This window comes from Macaca nemestrina, chromosome 2 (genome assembly GCF_043159975.1).
Source record: "Macaca nemestrina isolate mMacNem1 chromosome 2, mMacNem.hap1, whole genome shotgun sequence".
NCBI lineage: Eukaryota > Metazoa > Chordata > Mammalia > Primates > Cercopithecidae > Macaca > Macaca nemestrina.
The window spans coordinates 8,201,179-8,216,894 of NC_092126.1; the positions used below are offsets into that span (position 1 = coordinate 8,201,179).

Genomic DNA, 15,716 nt, shown 5'->3' on the forward strand with positions numbered 1-15,716 from the left:
GCATAAAAGTAGGAAAATTAAGAACATAAATATTTATTTGTGTTCCATTAACTATAACGTCTAGTGCTGTAGAATCTAACCTGTTTTACTCATAAATTGTAGATTGGCTGTTACCCAGAGAAAGTTTTCACCAAAAGCACCTACTCTATCCTCTTAAATGATGTGTTCATGGGAGCTATAAACTCTACTCTTTGTTAATAGGAACATATTCACATCCTTGAAACAGATCATTTATATATTGTATGCTATTATTTATTTTTTTCTAGTGCTCTAGTGACTGCTGAACACATTCATACATATTTCACAATTGAATCCTTCCAAAATTCTCCATAGTAAGTGACGGTATGTAGTTCTTTTGAGCATTTTTTCTTTAGGGAAAATTAAAGCACCAATGTTTAAACAACTTTTTCCAGGTTCACTTGGCCAATAAATGGCCACATTTTTGAACCCATTCTTTATACCTATATAGTTATTACTATGTAGATGCATGCAATTCATATTTATCTGTATTGATATGTAAGAGATTGAGAAAATTCAAGTTGAGAAAGATGAAGTCCGAAATTAGTGATTTTGACAGTCAAATTAATTCTGGGTGCACAGAATTGAGGACAAAAGTAAAAGTGGCGGGAAGAGCTCATTTCAGGCAAGATTTAATGGAAGCAAAGTCAGTAGCTAAGAATATGCAAATCACATTTAAAAAGGGAAGGCTTTACTATTATGGGATGAAGGTAAGGATGTCAGGTCTTAAAACAGGGCAGTTTATGTTTTTGTGTTAAGAGTCTTTATATTTCACAACACTGCAGGGACTGGGCACTTGTGAGTCTACTACTTCTATTTTTTAATAATTGAGGGCAAAATTGTCAAAAGCAGATGCAGCTGAATCTTACATGCCATTCTGTAATTTTATATTGCTCAATAACAATTAGTTTTCATTTCTTCACACTTTAAAATGGATTGAACATAGTTTAGATTCCACCATGAAAAAGATAACTAATGTGAATTTTTATTTTTCTGATGTGAGGGAAATGTATCTGTCTATTGAAATTCTCCATGGCTAAAGCATATGTAAACATGTGAAGTGGGTGGATCACGAGGTCAGGAGATAGAGACCATCCTGGCCAACACGGTGAAACCTCGTCTCTACTAAAAATACAAAAATTAGCTGGGCATGGTGGTGGGCGCCTGTAGTCCCAGCTACTCAGGAGGCTGAGGCAGGAGAATCGCTTGAACCCTGGAGGCAGAGATTGCAGTGAGCCGAGATCGCGCCATTGCACTCCAGCCTGGCAACAGAGACAGACTCTGTCTTAAAAATAATTTTTAAAAATGTGTTAAAATGGGTAAATTAATTCCATTAAAAAAAATGGATCATTGCTTGTTACATGGAGATCACTGTATTAAGTGGTTTAGGAGACAGTTGGCAGTGTCTGTGTAGTGGTTGTTCAAAATTATTTTTTATTAATGAGAATCAGATATTAATGAGAATCAAAGTTGTAAGTTTGGAATAAAATATCTCAAAGCTGTGTGGTAGAGCATTATGTGCTGTTCTTAGCATCTTTATGCATTGGAATAATTTATCCTTTTGATTTTTTAGAAAGTTTTGTCTTATTTTAATTGACACATAAGTATACATAATTATGTGTACAGGTGTTGTTTCCATATGTGTATTCATTATATGATGATTAAATCTGGGTAATCAACAAAACTGTTGCCTAAAACATTTACCATTTATTTTGGTGACATCATTAAAAATGCTTTCTTCTGGCTATTCTGAAATATATAATACAAAATTGTTAACTCTTGTTATCCTACTGTGCAATAGAACACCAGAAATTTTTCTTCTTGTTTCACTGTAACTTTGTACTCTTTGACCAACCTCTTCCTGTCTCTCCCTTTCCTATGTTTCTCTCTGGCAGTCACCACTCTACTCTCTACTTCTATGAGATCAACTGTTTCTGATTCCATGTAAGAGTGAGATCATGTGGTATTTGTCCTTCTGTGTCTGGCTTATTTCACTTAACATAATATCCTCCAGGTTGATCCATGTTGTTGCAAATGATGGGGTTTCATTATTTTTTATGGCTGAATAATATTTCATTGTGTATATGTACCACATCTTCTTTATCCATTCATCTGCTGATGGGCACTTAGGTTGATTTCATGTCCTGGCTATTGTGAATAGTGCTACAGTAAACATGGGAGTACAGATATAGCTTCAACATACTGACTTCATTTCCTTTGGAAATATATACCCAGCAGTGAGATTGCTGGATCATATGGTAGTTCTATTTTTAATTTTTTGAGGAAACTCCATACTGTTTTCCATAATGGTCTTACTAATTTACATTTCTACCAACAATGTATAAGGGTGCCCGTTTCTTCACTTCCTTGTCAACGCTTGTTATCTTTTATCTTTTTGTTAATAACCATTCTAAGTGGAATGAAGTTGTATTTCATTGTGGGTTTGACTTGCATTTCCCTGGTGATTAGTGACGTGGAGCATTTTTTCACACACCTGTCGGCCAATTGTATATCTTCTTCTGAGACATGTCATTTCAGATCTTTTACCCATTTTTTAACCTTTTTTTTCCTGCTATTGAGTTTTTTGAGCTTTTTATATATCTTATATATCCTAGGTATTAACCCCTTTTGGATATGAATATATAGTTTACAAGTATTTTCTTGCATTTTGTAGGTTGTATCTTCACCTGTTGATTGCTTTCTTTGCTGTGCAGAAGTTTTTTACTTTGATGTAATCTCATTTGTCTATTTTACTTTTATTGCCTGTCTGATAAAAAAAAAAAAATCTTAGGCTCCTAGTTTCGTTCTTAAACTGTGAGATTTTGGATTGATCTTTGTATTTCTCTGAGTGTGATTTAGAAATATTTGCCTTCATTTGGTCTTTTTTTGTTTTCTCTTTAGCTTAACCAGCTCGAAAAAGCAGTGGAAGCAGCTCACACATTTTTCGTGGCAAACCCTGAGCACATGGAAATGCAGCAGAACATTGAGAATTACAGAGCAACAGCTGGTGTTGAAGCATTGCAACTGGTAGACAGAGAAGCCAAACCGCACTTGGTAAACTCTGTGGACCCCTGCCCTCACCACAGGGAGCTAAGTGCTCCTAAGTTTCATTTGAGTCGAAGCAAATTTCTATGAATGCATATCTCATAAAATTTATTCTCAAATTTTAGTAACATTTTTAGACTTTCAGAGTTCTCAGAATATAATGATCAGGCCTGAAAAAATTGAGATGATTTTTTAAAATTTTAATTAAAATTTTAAAAGTTGAAATAAAAAAACTAAAAAATTAAAAATTTTAAAATTAAGAGAAAATAAAAATTAACTTAGAAATTTGATAAAATATGATAAAAACTAGAACATCATATAATTATCTATAATCTTCTCTGAACTTTTCCAATACTTTTATTTTATACCTAGGAGGTGAGGCCAGTGTAAATTGTTCAGGATTATACTGTGATTTTCCAGCTCCCAGTCCAGTGGTTTGCCCATTGTACCTATACATTTCAAACTGAGGTTTTAAAAAGTGGTGTAATTCTTTGTATACACTAAACATTACTTGAAATCACATGTTGAAAGCCCCTTTTTTTTTTTTTTTAATTTTTGTTTTTGTTTTTGAGACGGAGTCTTGGTCTGTCACCCAGGCTGGGGTGCAGTGGCACAATCTCGGCTCACTGCAACCTCCACCTCCTGGGTTCACACCATTCTCCTGCCTCAGCCTCCCAAATAGCTGGGACTATAGGTGCTCGCCACTACGCCCGGCTAATTTTTTGTATTCTTTAGTAGAGACGGGGTTTCACTGTGTTAGCCAGGATGGTCTCGATCTCCTGACCTCGTGATCTGCCTGCCTCAGCCTCCCAAAGTGCTGGGATTACAGGCGTGAGCCACCACGCCTGGCCTTTTTAAAAAATTTTTGACATCACCATTCTCAACATGTAGCCTCCAAAATTACTGCAGAAAAGGATAAGGGAAGACTTTAGGAAATATTTTTTTTAAAAAAACACAGGCCAGGCCTAAAAGTGGATGTCACTTCCACCGACATCTGTTGTCCTGCACTTGTTACATGGCAAATGATTTCAAAAATACAGTCTTGCATGTGCTAAGGGAAAAAACCAAAATTGACTGATCACATAGCAGCCTATTTGCTCAGTAAGACCCCTCTCACTTGTAAGTATTTGAAGCCAGGAATGCTGTTCTTTATCTCCCAGTGCGACCCTTCTTCATCCCTCCTCAGCACAAGCAGTCAGTACCCCACCTACCGAAATGATCCTCAGTCAGCATAAACTATTCTCTTTGAAACTAAGAGGTGGTTTGTTTGTTCTGTTTTTTGTTTTGTTTTGTTTTGTCTGTTTCATTGCAGGAGAGTTACAATGCAGGAGTTAAACATTATGAGGCTGATGACTTTGAGTCGGCTATCAGGCACTTCGAACAAGCCCTAAGAGAATATTTCGTTGAAGATATAGAATGCCGAACCCTATGTGAGGGGCCTCAGAGATTTGAAGAATATGAGTATTTAGGGTATAAGACTGGTCTGTATGAAGCTATTGCAGGTAAAGCTTAGTTTTTCATTTTGTTTGTTTCTTGATTATAAAAATACTACTTGCGATTTATAAAAAACTATTCCAGCAAAATAGAAGAATATATTGTAAAAATAAAAGACTCTCATGTGTCTATCCCAGCCTATCTCCTGTAGAGAAATTTATGTAGTTAAAATTTTGGTGACTGTCTTCCCAAGCTTTTTCAGGTCCTTATGTAAAATATTTGTGTATTTATTTATAGTTATTATTTCATTTCTTATAAAATAGGACAATACTATATATATTGTTTTTCAACTTTTGTTGTTTTATTTTATGCTTAACAATATATTGTGGACTTCTTCTCATGTAAGTACATAGAGTCGTTTTATTGTATTTAATGGCTGGGTAATGCTCTGTTATATAAACACATCGGAATTTAATTGACTAGTCCTTTACTGATGAGTATTTAAGAGGTTGAAATTGTTCATTATTATAAACAATGTAGTAGTGAACACTTTGGTATAGTCTTCAACTACTTAAAATGTTTTGTTATTTAATAAGAATTTAATATATTACAAAGCAGCATTTAAAATAGTAGGTAATGCACATTATAGAATAATTTGGGAGATTGGCTAGTTAACCACTTATGAGGGGAAAGTGGGTTCTCTCCTGTATACCTTACACAAAAATAAGTTATATTTGTAATAACAATATAAGTGTAAAATATAGAACTGTTAGAAGAAAATGAGGGAAAATATTTGTATAATATTAGGAGAAGAAACGCTCTTCTTTTCTTTTTTTGAGACGGAGTTTCGCTCTTGTTGTCCAGGCTGGAGTATAAAGGTGCGATCTCGGCTCACCGCAATCTCCGCCTGCTGGATTCAAGCAATTCTTCTGCCTCAGCCTCCGGAGTAGCTGGGATTACAGGCATGCACCACTACACCTGACTAATTTTGTATTTTTTGTGGAGATGGAGTTTCTCCATGTTGGCCAGGCTGGTCTCGAACTCCTGACCTCAGGTGATCCGCCCACCTCGGCCTCCCAAAGTACTGGGATTATAGGCGTGAGCCAGCATGCCCAGCAGAAAAGCTCTTCTAAACATGACAAAAGACAAGAAAAATAAAAAACAAGTTAAAAACTTTACCTAAGATTTATAAGTACAGATTTATACAATAAACCAAGCTGATCTACAAACACAAATAGAAAGTATTGCAAAATATTTTGTAGGCAAAGTGTTAATATCTTTCATATTCAAAGAGAGCCTGTAAATTATTATTGTTCATAGTAATTTACTTCTTAATTATCAGTAGTAATAATAACCAATGCGGGCCGGGTGAGGTGGCTCACACCTGTAATCCCAGCACTCTGGGAGGCTGAGGCGGGCGGATCATGAGGTCAGGAGATCGAGACCATCCTGGCTAACACAGTGAAACCCTGTTTCTACTAAAAATATACATAAAAAAAAAAATTAGCCAGGTGTGGTGGTGGGCTCCTGTAGTCCCAGCTACTCGGGAGACTGAGGCAGGAGAATGGCGTGAACCTGGGAGGCAGAGCTTGTAGTGAGCTGAGATCGCGCCACTGCACTCCAGCCTGGGTGACAGAGCGAGACTCCATCTCAAAGAAAGAAAAAACAAACAATAATAATAATAATAACAAACACGTATGTAGCAATTGTGACGTACAAAGCACTTAACATATTTTTATCTATTTAATGCTTTAAGCAACTCTTATAGATACTATTATTACTTACTCTCCTCTCCCTTTTGTAAATGAGGAATTTTTATCTGAAAAAGATTAAGTGATGTGATTAGAGTGAAGCTGGAACTCATATTTGGACTTTTCTGAATCTAGAATCTATACTTTTAAGGTCTACGGAATTGAAAAGCAGGCAAAGGATAATTTATTAATAAATTTTTCACAAATATTTTTGAAGACACATTTTTTTCTGAGTTTTCCATATATGAAAAGCAATGTTCAACTTCATTTATGTACTAAAATGCCAGTGAATACAATCAGTTTACTCTCCCCAACTTCCAATGCTTCCAATCTTCCTAAAAAGCACTACTCATCTGGAAGCAGTGGCTCACGCCTGTAATCCTAGCACTTTGGGATTCCGAGGCAGGTGGATCACCTGAGGTCAGGAGTTTGAGACCAGCCTGGCCAACATGGTGAAACCCCATCTCTACTAAAATCCAATTCTTTAATAAGAACTTTCATGATTGGGCACGTGTGTATGTTTTCATTCATTCTCTCTCCCTCTCACACTCCCTCTTGCTTTTTGATTCCTTAAATATGCTATGCTTATTTCCACTTACAGATCTTCAAAGTGTTGTTTTCCTCTATCTCTTGGCTAAAGGCTTGTCCTGTTTAGTGCTCAATCTTCAGTGCCTAAGAAGAGTGACTGTAGTAGGTACTTAGTAAATACTGGTTAAATGAATGGGTTGATTAATGAATGAAGGAAGGAAGGAGATGACATAGCCATCAATCGCATAGCAGGGATTAAAATGGTTAAATACTCCATGTTTATGAGAATGTAGGTTTAGAATTATTGTTAAGAATTACTGTTAAGGTTTCTTATAGAGACAATTAGGTTATAGCTATCAAAAATTAGACTAGGAAGTAGACTGAAAATTAATATGTCAAATGACCAATTTGTGTCACACCCAGTTACTCAAAATCAACTCAGTTCACCTAAATTCAATACAACGATCTCAATTATTGAGGATATTTTCCCAAAAGTTTTGTTTTCTTTTGGATCTCTGCAAGATCCAGTTGCCTAAATTTTTGGAATGTCAGTTTTATGTGTGGTTCACCTTTTAATTGCTATTTCTGTACACTTGATCTTGTATTTGGAAACGGCAGATTCTTCCCTTATTATAGTTAACTATGTTGTGGTTGTGGTGGGATATGCATCCTGCGTTTGCTCCCACATTGGCCACTACAGCTGCTTCTACCAATGGCCACTGAAGAGTTTTGGCCAATGTCCTAGATCTGGTTTAGGAAGATTGACCGACGATTTCCCACAGATGAGCATTTAGTGATTTGCTCAAGGTCACCACAGCATGTTGGTAACTGGAAAAGAATAGAGATCTCATAACTCAGGTTCTTTAATTTTTAAGACTCAAACTTATTTAAAACATATTAATTGCACAGTGTCATTTAAGATATAAAGAAGGCAAGGGATATACCTAATAAAAGTAATATGACAGTTCTCACTATATAAATTCTTGTCTGGTTCAAAATTGTCCTAAATTAGGAATAAAACTGGCTTTTTAAATAGCAAATGTATTAGAATATCAGAATATTTGAATTTTAGAGTTTGACATTAACAGTTGGGGAAAAATACAAATGGCTCCTGAATGCGGTTATTTATTACCAGCCCTGCTGTGAAACCCTAAAGGATATGTTTCTGTCACTCCTGTTTTGCTGCTATTTATATCCGCTTTGAAAAAATATTCCCATTCAGATTTTGAGTTCTTGGTGGGTATCTTTCACCTTTACCTTTTGCTTGTCACTTGGAATTAAAAGGAATGTGTATTAGAAAGTAAATAGAAATGCAAATGGTAAGTTGAGGAGGAGAAAACAGTTGAAGGTTGTTTGTTTTTGTTTTCTTAAGAAATAAAACAGCTGGTTATTTATTTCTAACATGCTAATCAAATAAATAGAACTCATTCTTCCTTCACATCCCCTGGACTGGGGTTAATAACCAGTGGGCTTTAGGGATTCTATTAGCTGTGCTATAAATCATTCAGTTGGCCAAGTTATGCAAAACTGGCATATTGCCCCACACCAGAAAATGCACATTTCCTTCCTGTTGTGTTTTAGGGTCCCTCTGCAAAATCATCAAGATCCAAGCCAAACTCAGACTAAACAGGGAACCTTTTGAAAAAAAGGCAGTTGTGGTAAATTAAATTGCACAGCTATGAGATCAAATGATTTTATCATCATCCTCAAAAGAACAGACTCAGCACAGGCATGAAGGAACTATTCTTTCTGGAAAATACATCCATCTTCGTTGTAAAAATCAGTCAAGATGAAACGTAGGAGGCATTTTCTTCTCTGGGACATTCACCACTTGTGTTTCCTCATCGCAGGCTTTGATAAGATAGAGTCCAGGGCCAAAGGGGGCATGCAAACCCCAACACTTCAGGACCGTCCAGCAAGAAGAATGGGAGCGATAGAAAGGGGAGTGAAGAGAAATAGGAAATAAAATGCTCATTTAAATTCCTTTCATCCTTCTCCCTAGTTTACCAGTCTCTGGTAAACAATATACAATATCCCTAATATTCGAATATACAATGTCTAGGCGATAGACTAATTTATAACTGTGTAGAATAGGTTTCTGACCAATAGGCCTAAAAAAACAAAGAGTTTTTATTTCTCCTTTAGGACAAATTGGCTTGAAAATGTTAACAAAGAAAAAGAGCATTTTTGCTTCACTTCTCAGCCTGGATTTCCCACATCCATGGTTGTTTCTTTTTCCGAACCGTTCCTTAACATTTACTAGCATCTGAACTTCCATTTCCACTTCCAGGGCCCTTCGAACCATCTAAGATATCCAAAGAGGGGCCCCAAAGTTGTTAAATATGAAAACTGACATTCAGCTGGGTGTAGGTGGGGGAAAGTGGACTGTGGGGTATAAAGAGTGTGCATGGGAAGGGAAGAGTGAGGTACAGAGAACAGACTGTGAGCTAGAGGATTTGGAATCTGCTGTCGTTCTAGTGATCACTGATCAGGAGACCTTGGCAAGTCAACTACTTTCTTTGTAAAAAGGTTTTGCAGTCCGGAAGTGAGGATTAGAGTAATTTTGCTCTCCGAGTGTGGTGAGGTGAGGAATGCCTTGTGTCACTGTGACTGTGACGTTGACGTCTGGGGACTCAGCAGCCTGGAGGAACACATGTATTGGCTCTTGTCTTCCAGATCACTACATGCAGGTGCTTGTTTGTCAGCATGAATGTGTGAGGGAACTTGCCACCCGCCCTGGCCGCCTCTCACCCATTGAGAATTTTCTTCCTCTGCACTATGATTACCTACAGTTTGCCTACTATCGAGGTAAAGCGTGGACCATCCGTGAAGACTTCTTGGGGGGTTTTGGTTCGTCACTACAGACATCACATTTTTGTAATTTAGCGTCCAGACTTCTTCAGTTTATTATCAAAGCAATAGGAATGTATGCATTTCTTCTCTTCTGAGCTGCAGGACAAGAAGAGCAGAAGGGGAAATCACCAATGGGCAAAGTACAAAATGTAATGCTGTGATAATTTACTGAAAATTATACTAGATTGACATTTTGCATGATTTTTTAGACTTAATATTTCTTAACTCAATTTAAAAAGAACTTTGCAAAATCCTCTTCCTTCCCCAAAACAAAACATTATTTATTATCCTGGTGTTGATGGCACACAATGAATCATGTGCTGAAGTCATAAACAGTGAATCAAAGTTGAGAGAGTTGCTTAATTTTTATTAATCTTTTTAAAAATCAGGGTCATCTCAGAGTATATATATGTGTGTGTGCGCGTGCGTGTATGTGTGTATAAATACATACATACATATAAATACATACGTGTATATATATACACACACATACATATATTGTAAATTTCCATTAGAAGAAATCCAATGTTGTGACCTTTTTCAAAACAAAGCATACATTTACAATTTCCCTTGTAATAGCTAAATATTTCTGTAATGAAAAGTTTATATTGGAAACATCCTTGTTAGTTCCTTTTAGTAGTTTGCTACTGTTGGATTTGCTCTAATTGTATAGTGAGGGATTTGAGGGGCTTCCTGCAGAACATCTGGGACTCTATGAAGGACTTTACATTAAAGTACCAGTTTATCACAAACTGCAGCCATGAAAAATAACATTTTAAAAGCACTTATATTACTCATACATTATGTACAAAATGGTACATTACTGTTGCAAAGGTCATCTTCTGGATGTTTACTTAACCCAAATTCAGTACAAAAACCAGAATTAACTCATACAATTCTGTTTATCTGTGTTAAAGAATAAAAGTTATCAGCAAACATCTTCAGATAAAAACTTGATAATTTGTGCAAAACAACTAGCACCAAAGCAGACCAAAGGTAATAACTTTTGAATACCTGAAATAATGTCTTTCCTTTTATCTGTGACTGTTTCTGCTTTTTCTGCTGAGCCTCAATTTATCTTCCCTCTTATCCATGTTTAACGTTGACTTCTGTAGACATGTTGATGGCCTCCCTTTAAAATCCTTTGGACAGACCTAAGCTGACTCTAATGCTGCAACTCCTTTGTCTTTCAGTTGGTGAGTATGTGAAAGCCCTGGAATGTGCCAAAGCCTATCTTCTGTGCCACCCAGATGACGAGGATGTCCTAGACAATGTGGATTACTATGAGAGTCTGCTGGATGATAGCATTGACCCAGCATCCATTGAGGCCAGAGAGGTGAGACCAATGTTTTGAAAAGAAATTCTTGATTCTGCATGTGTTCTGGGAAGAGGTGACAAAAATATAACCCTGGTCTTAAAGATACCTAACAATTTAGCAAAGGTTCTAGAACTCAGTTCTTTCCAATTTTATTTACGCCGGAGGCACATTTTTATTCACACATGCTAGCGAGTGAAAGTATGTTGAGATGGGGCCATGTCTTGCAACTCTGAATATTTGTTAGCTCACTTGTGACTATCTAATGAAAATATTGCCACCTGAACATTTATCATATCTGTTACCTGTTATTTAACAGATATGTTACCTGTCTTTATTTATATGTTACCTGTCTTTCTTTACTTATTTTTCTCTAGGATTTAACAATGTTTGTGAAACGTCATAAGCTAGAATCTGAGCTGATCAAATCAGCTGCAGAAGGTCTGGGGTTTTCATACACTGAACCGGTAAGAGGAAAGAAGAAATGTTTATTAAAATAATGACTCAGTGGAATTCTTTTTATGTTTTTATTACCTGCCTCCATTTTTGCCATTTACTTCAAAAAGCTAAGATTTTAATGCCCTCCTTGAGGTAAAAATAGGGGTGGGAGATATTTACTCAATATATCTGATGAACTTTAAAAGACTAATGGATTTCCACATCTGTCATTCCATGTTAATGAGGTCCAAAGTCAAAAGCAAATCTACTGGGTAAAAGTGTTTTGTGTATAACTCATTTGCCCCGGGAATGTTTCATTTTCCTAAATTCCAGATGTGGTGTTTTAGTTTTTCTTTTAATGCTTGTATATTACCTAAACATTAAAGAGAATTCAAAATACTGTCAGTCACAATCCTACCACCCATCACGCTGACTTCACCCCATTTTTTCATGTTGTCTTCTAATCATCGTCTATATGAAGACTTATCTTTTGCAGAAACATATGCTATGGTATAAAGAGATCTGTATTCTGATTTTTATTTAAGAAGATATCATAAGAAATTTCTACATTTGTATAACTTTAAAAGGTATTTTTAGATACATTTTAGTATCTAAAAAGTAGGTAGAATTTAGAATTTTAGATAGGTAGAATTGATGTACAATAAATAAATGAACTCTTCTGCTGAACATTTGAATTATTTCTGATTTTTGAATTATACGAAATGCATTAAGCATTTTTCTCTATTGAACTATGTCCTTAAAATAAATTCCTAAGAGTGGAATTATTCTGTCATCAAAGGATATAAGGTTTTAAATTTCTTGAAACTAAATTGCTTTTCTAAGAGAATTTTCTTAGAAATTATTTATTATTAATTTACAATTATATATATACTCATATATGATTACTAAGAGAATAAATAATTCTCTTGGAATTATTTATTTGCACGCTATTTTAATACTAACACTATCTCATGTGGGAAGATTTAGTGACTCCTCTAAAGTCTCATACCTCACAACAGATTGAACAGGCGTTTGAATCCTAGTAATGCACAAAAGTACCATTTTACCACAAATTTATCAGCAGTAAGAAATAACATTTTAAAATCACTTTTATTATTTATATATTATATATGAAATAATACATCATTTTAACTTATAATTTTTTGATGACCAGCAAGAATAAACCTTTTCACGTATTAACTATTTTTCCTCTTCTTTTAATTATTTGGCCATGGGTTTGTTCATTTATCCATTGATTACTATGTAAGTTCTTCAAATGATATACAAGTTAATACATTTATAAAATTATTTATAATATGTCCATTTACGACCTTTTTTCATTTCTTATGTCATGTTTTTATAGGCACACTTTTTAAAATGGGTTAATTTTAATGTACTATTTCCAATACAACACCTTCTAATATATTAATATTTATATCTGGTCTTACTTATTATTCTTTAAAAATTGTGTTATCCAAGAGACCTTAGAATATGTTGTTTACTAATTTCATGATATATGCAGATGATTATTCAGGCTGGATTTTGTTTGTTTGTTTTATTCAGAAAACATAAAGAAGTTGAACTGAATACTCTTTGAAATGTTTTTCTGCCACCAAATTCCAAGTCACTTTCTTGGACAAAAGGATGGATATCCAGGCTAATTCCATACTATTTAAAACATTGATTTGTATTTCATTTTGTCCTTGCCAAATCTCCACTAACTTTAGCCTTCTTTTGCATTAATCTATAAAATATAAATATATTGTATCTTTACACAATATACAAAATTCCTAAATTATAGATCTTTTGAATGTTTTGTGCATATTTTATTTTACCTTAATTCTGTAAGTGATGTTTTAGTGACAAAATTCCTGCATTTTTTTTTAATTGATTCAAAACACAGAATTATTGGATCAGGTATGGAGGACGACAGGATGAGAATCGGTAAGTCCATTCAGAATACAAACTGGTTTTTTTATGAAGAGAAATACTTAGTATCATAACCTATCATAGAGAAATGTAGCTCTATGAAATAGGCAAGGGGATATAGTAAAATAATTGTAAGCTGTGAGTTAGGAGTTCTGCAGCCGGGTCCCAGCTCTTCCTGCCACATTTTTGTAACCTTAGGTAATATATCTTCTGCTTTCTGGGTCTCATGTTTTTTTTTTTTTCTTCCTTCCAGAAAAAAAAGAGTTAAATCAGGCAATCTCTATGTGCTAACATTCCATGATTCCAAATCTGAGAAGATTGGATATTGTTTTTGATTTATTAACAGAAAAAACTATGAAATGGGTTTTTTGATGGTGAATTCCCTTACCGTATTTACTTGAAATAATGAAGTTCAGAAAGTTACACTGCAAGCTAAAATATTAGGTGTCACTAACTGAATCAGAAATCAAGAAAGCTCATTATTTAAGGTGACAAAAGTCAATTTACATCTTTTAAAGAACTGAAACTCAGAAGGTTAGAAACACCTGCTTGAGATCACATGGTCCAGCTTATTGATTTTCAAATTGGGAAACTGAGGTCCTGACAAAGCAAGCAACCTGCTTAGAGTCTCATCACAAAGGAAGGACAGATCCAGATCTGCTTCTTAGAATCTTGAGGTCTTTCACTAGGCTTCAAAAACTCAATCCTTCGGTGGCATAAGATAACCTCAAGAGATCCAAGAATGTATATACACATCTGGATTTGTTTGATTTTTACAAATATAAAGGACAGCCTGCTATCATTTGTGCATTTGCAAATGACAAACCTGAGTCTTCTTTCTCACAATAGTCAAGAACTACTACATTATGACATAATTGATTTCAATCCAACAATTGTTCAATGATGCACTCCATGTTCCAGGCCCCATTGGACACTCTGAGCATTATAAAGATGCGCATGATAAATTTTTCCTACTTGAGATTAGCGACTAATCTGAAAAGGGTTACATTATGAATACAATTAATTGTAATAAAGGTTGCTAAGAAGATTTAGAGGAGTGAAATAAGGCAAACTCACTGAGGAAATAGAGAACTTCATAGAGGCAGTGACATTTAATTTGACTTTAAAAGATGGGTGAACTTGTGTACAACAAAATACACAATATAGAGTCATAGACTACCTGGGTAAAGTATTCTTTGCCTTTGAGCATCGTTTTTCAATGACAAATTGCCATTTTAAATTTTTTGAATGCGCAGGGTCCCTTCAGGGGTCAATGTAGAGGGAGCAGAAGTTCACGGATTGTCAATGGGAAAAAAGTTATCACCCAAGATAGATCGAGACCTAAGAGAAGGTAAGTAGCTGTGGGCTTTTACTCTATAAAGGAGGGGAAGGGGAAGATGGGGCTTGACCAGTTCTTTTCCAGATCAAGGAAGAACCCACTTTCTCTAGAAAATAAAGAATAGGACTAAACTACTACACTCCCTAGTAGTCTGAAAGCAAGATTACAAAAAGAAAAAGAATGTCTTAGATTTGTGTATTATTATCGTAGGTTTCCAAAAGAAAGAAAGAAAGAAAAAAAACCTCCAAATTCACTCCCTGGTCTGTTTCCCAAGGAATCTTGCATGGTCATCACCATTCTCAGAATACCGGAGGCTTAGCAATTTCCTATGGCTTACTTCTGTTACACAGTCAGTAAGAGCTAGGTAGTGTGGGACAGACTGTATATCAGAGGAACTTGGAGAGGAGACCAGCCACATGGGATATTAGATTAGTTAACCTTAGATGCTTGAAACACGTAGATCTGAGCAGGGCCTTCAGAGAAAGCAGAATGTAGTAGGATGCATGGATGTAGAGGGAACCATTCTAGTGGTTAAAAGAAACTGAGCAAAGGCACAGAGATGAAGCAAGGGAACATTATGTGCCTACTTATGTAAGATGAAAATTAGTGGGGACACAGGTGGAATGTTGCCGAAAACAGTTTTTAAGTAGAGCCAAGCATTGTTCGATTAATAAAAACTATTAGCAATAGTAATGCTAACAGCAGTAGTAATTCTTAACAATTATTATTTCTATACGTTTTATGATTTCCCAGCAAATTTGCACACAATTTATTTATTTGCACACTATTTTAATATTAAACAGCATCTCATGTAGGAAGAGTTAGTGACTTCTCTAAAGTCTCAGAAGCTCAGAACAGGCACTTGAACCCAGACCTTTGACCCAAAATCCCATTTTCTCTTCTTTACCTCCTGCATGAAACAGAATTGTGTAGTAACAAAAATGTATCACCTATTGATTAAATAATTGCAAGACAACAAGAGGCTTTCAAAATGCTGCGTTGGGAAGAAGTACAGTACTTCTTTCCCCAGGAGACCTTGTCAGCACATTCCTCTGATTTGAAAACT

At 35.4% G+C, this 15,716-nt stretch overlaps 1 protein-coding gene across 3 annotated transcripts in view; it reads left to right on the top strand.

Moving 5' to 3' along the window:
- LOC105470865 (prolyl 3-hydroxylase 2) overlaps positions 1 to 15,716 on the top strand; it is a 166,037-nt gene that overhangs the window by 124,289 nt on the left and 26,032 nt on the right. For all 3 annotated transcript variants that reach the window (XM_011723133.2, XM_071090660.1, XM_071090661.1), the window contains exons 2-8: positions 2,920 to 3,072; positions 4,376 to 4,565; positions 9,453 to 9,584; positions 10,823 to 10,965; positions 11,322 to 11,411; positions 13,286 to 13,326; positions 14,568 to 14,662. In XM_011723133.2, coding sequence (XP_011721435.2) covers positions 2,920 to 3,072; positions 4,376 to 4,565; positions 9,453 to 9,584; positions 10,823 to 10,965; positions 11,322 to 11,411; positions 13,286 to 13,326; positions 14,568 to 14,662 — 844 coding nt within the window. The remainder of the gene's footprint in view (positions 1 to 2,919; positions 3,073 to 4,375; positions 4,566 to 9,452; positions 9,585 to 10,822; positions 10,966 to 11,321; positions 11,412 to 13,285; positions 13,327 to 14,567; positions 14,663 to 15,716) is intronic.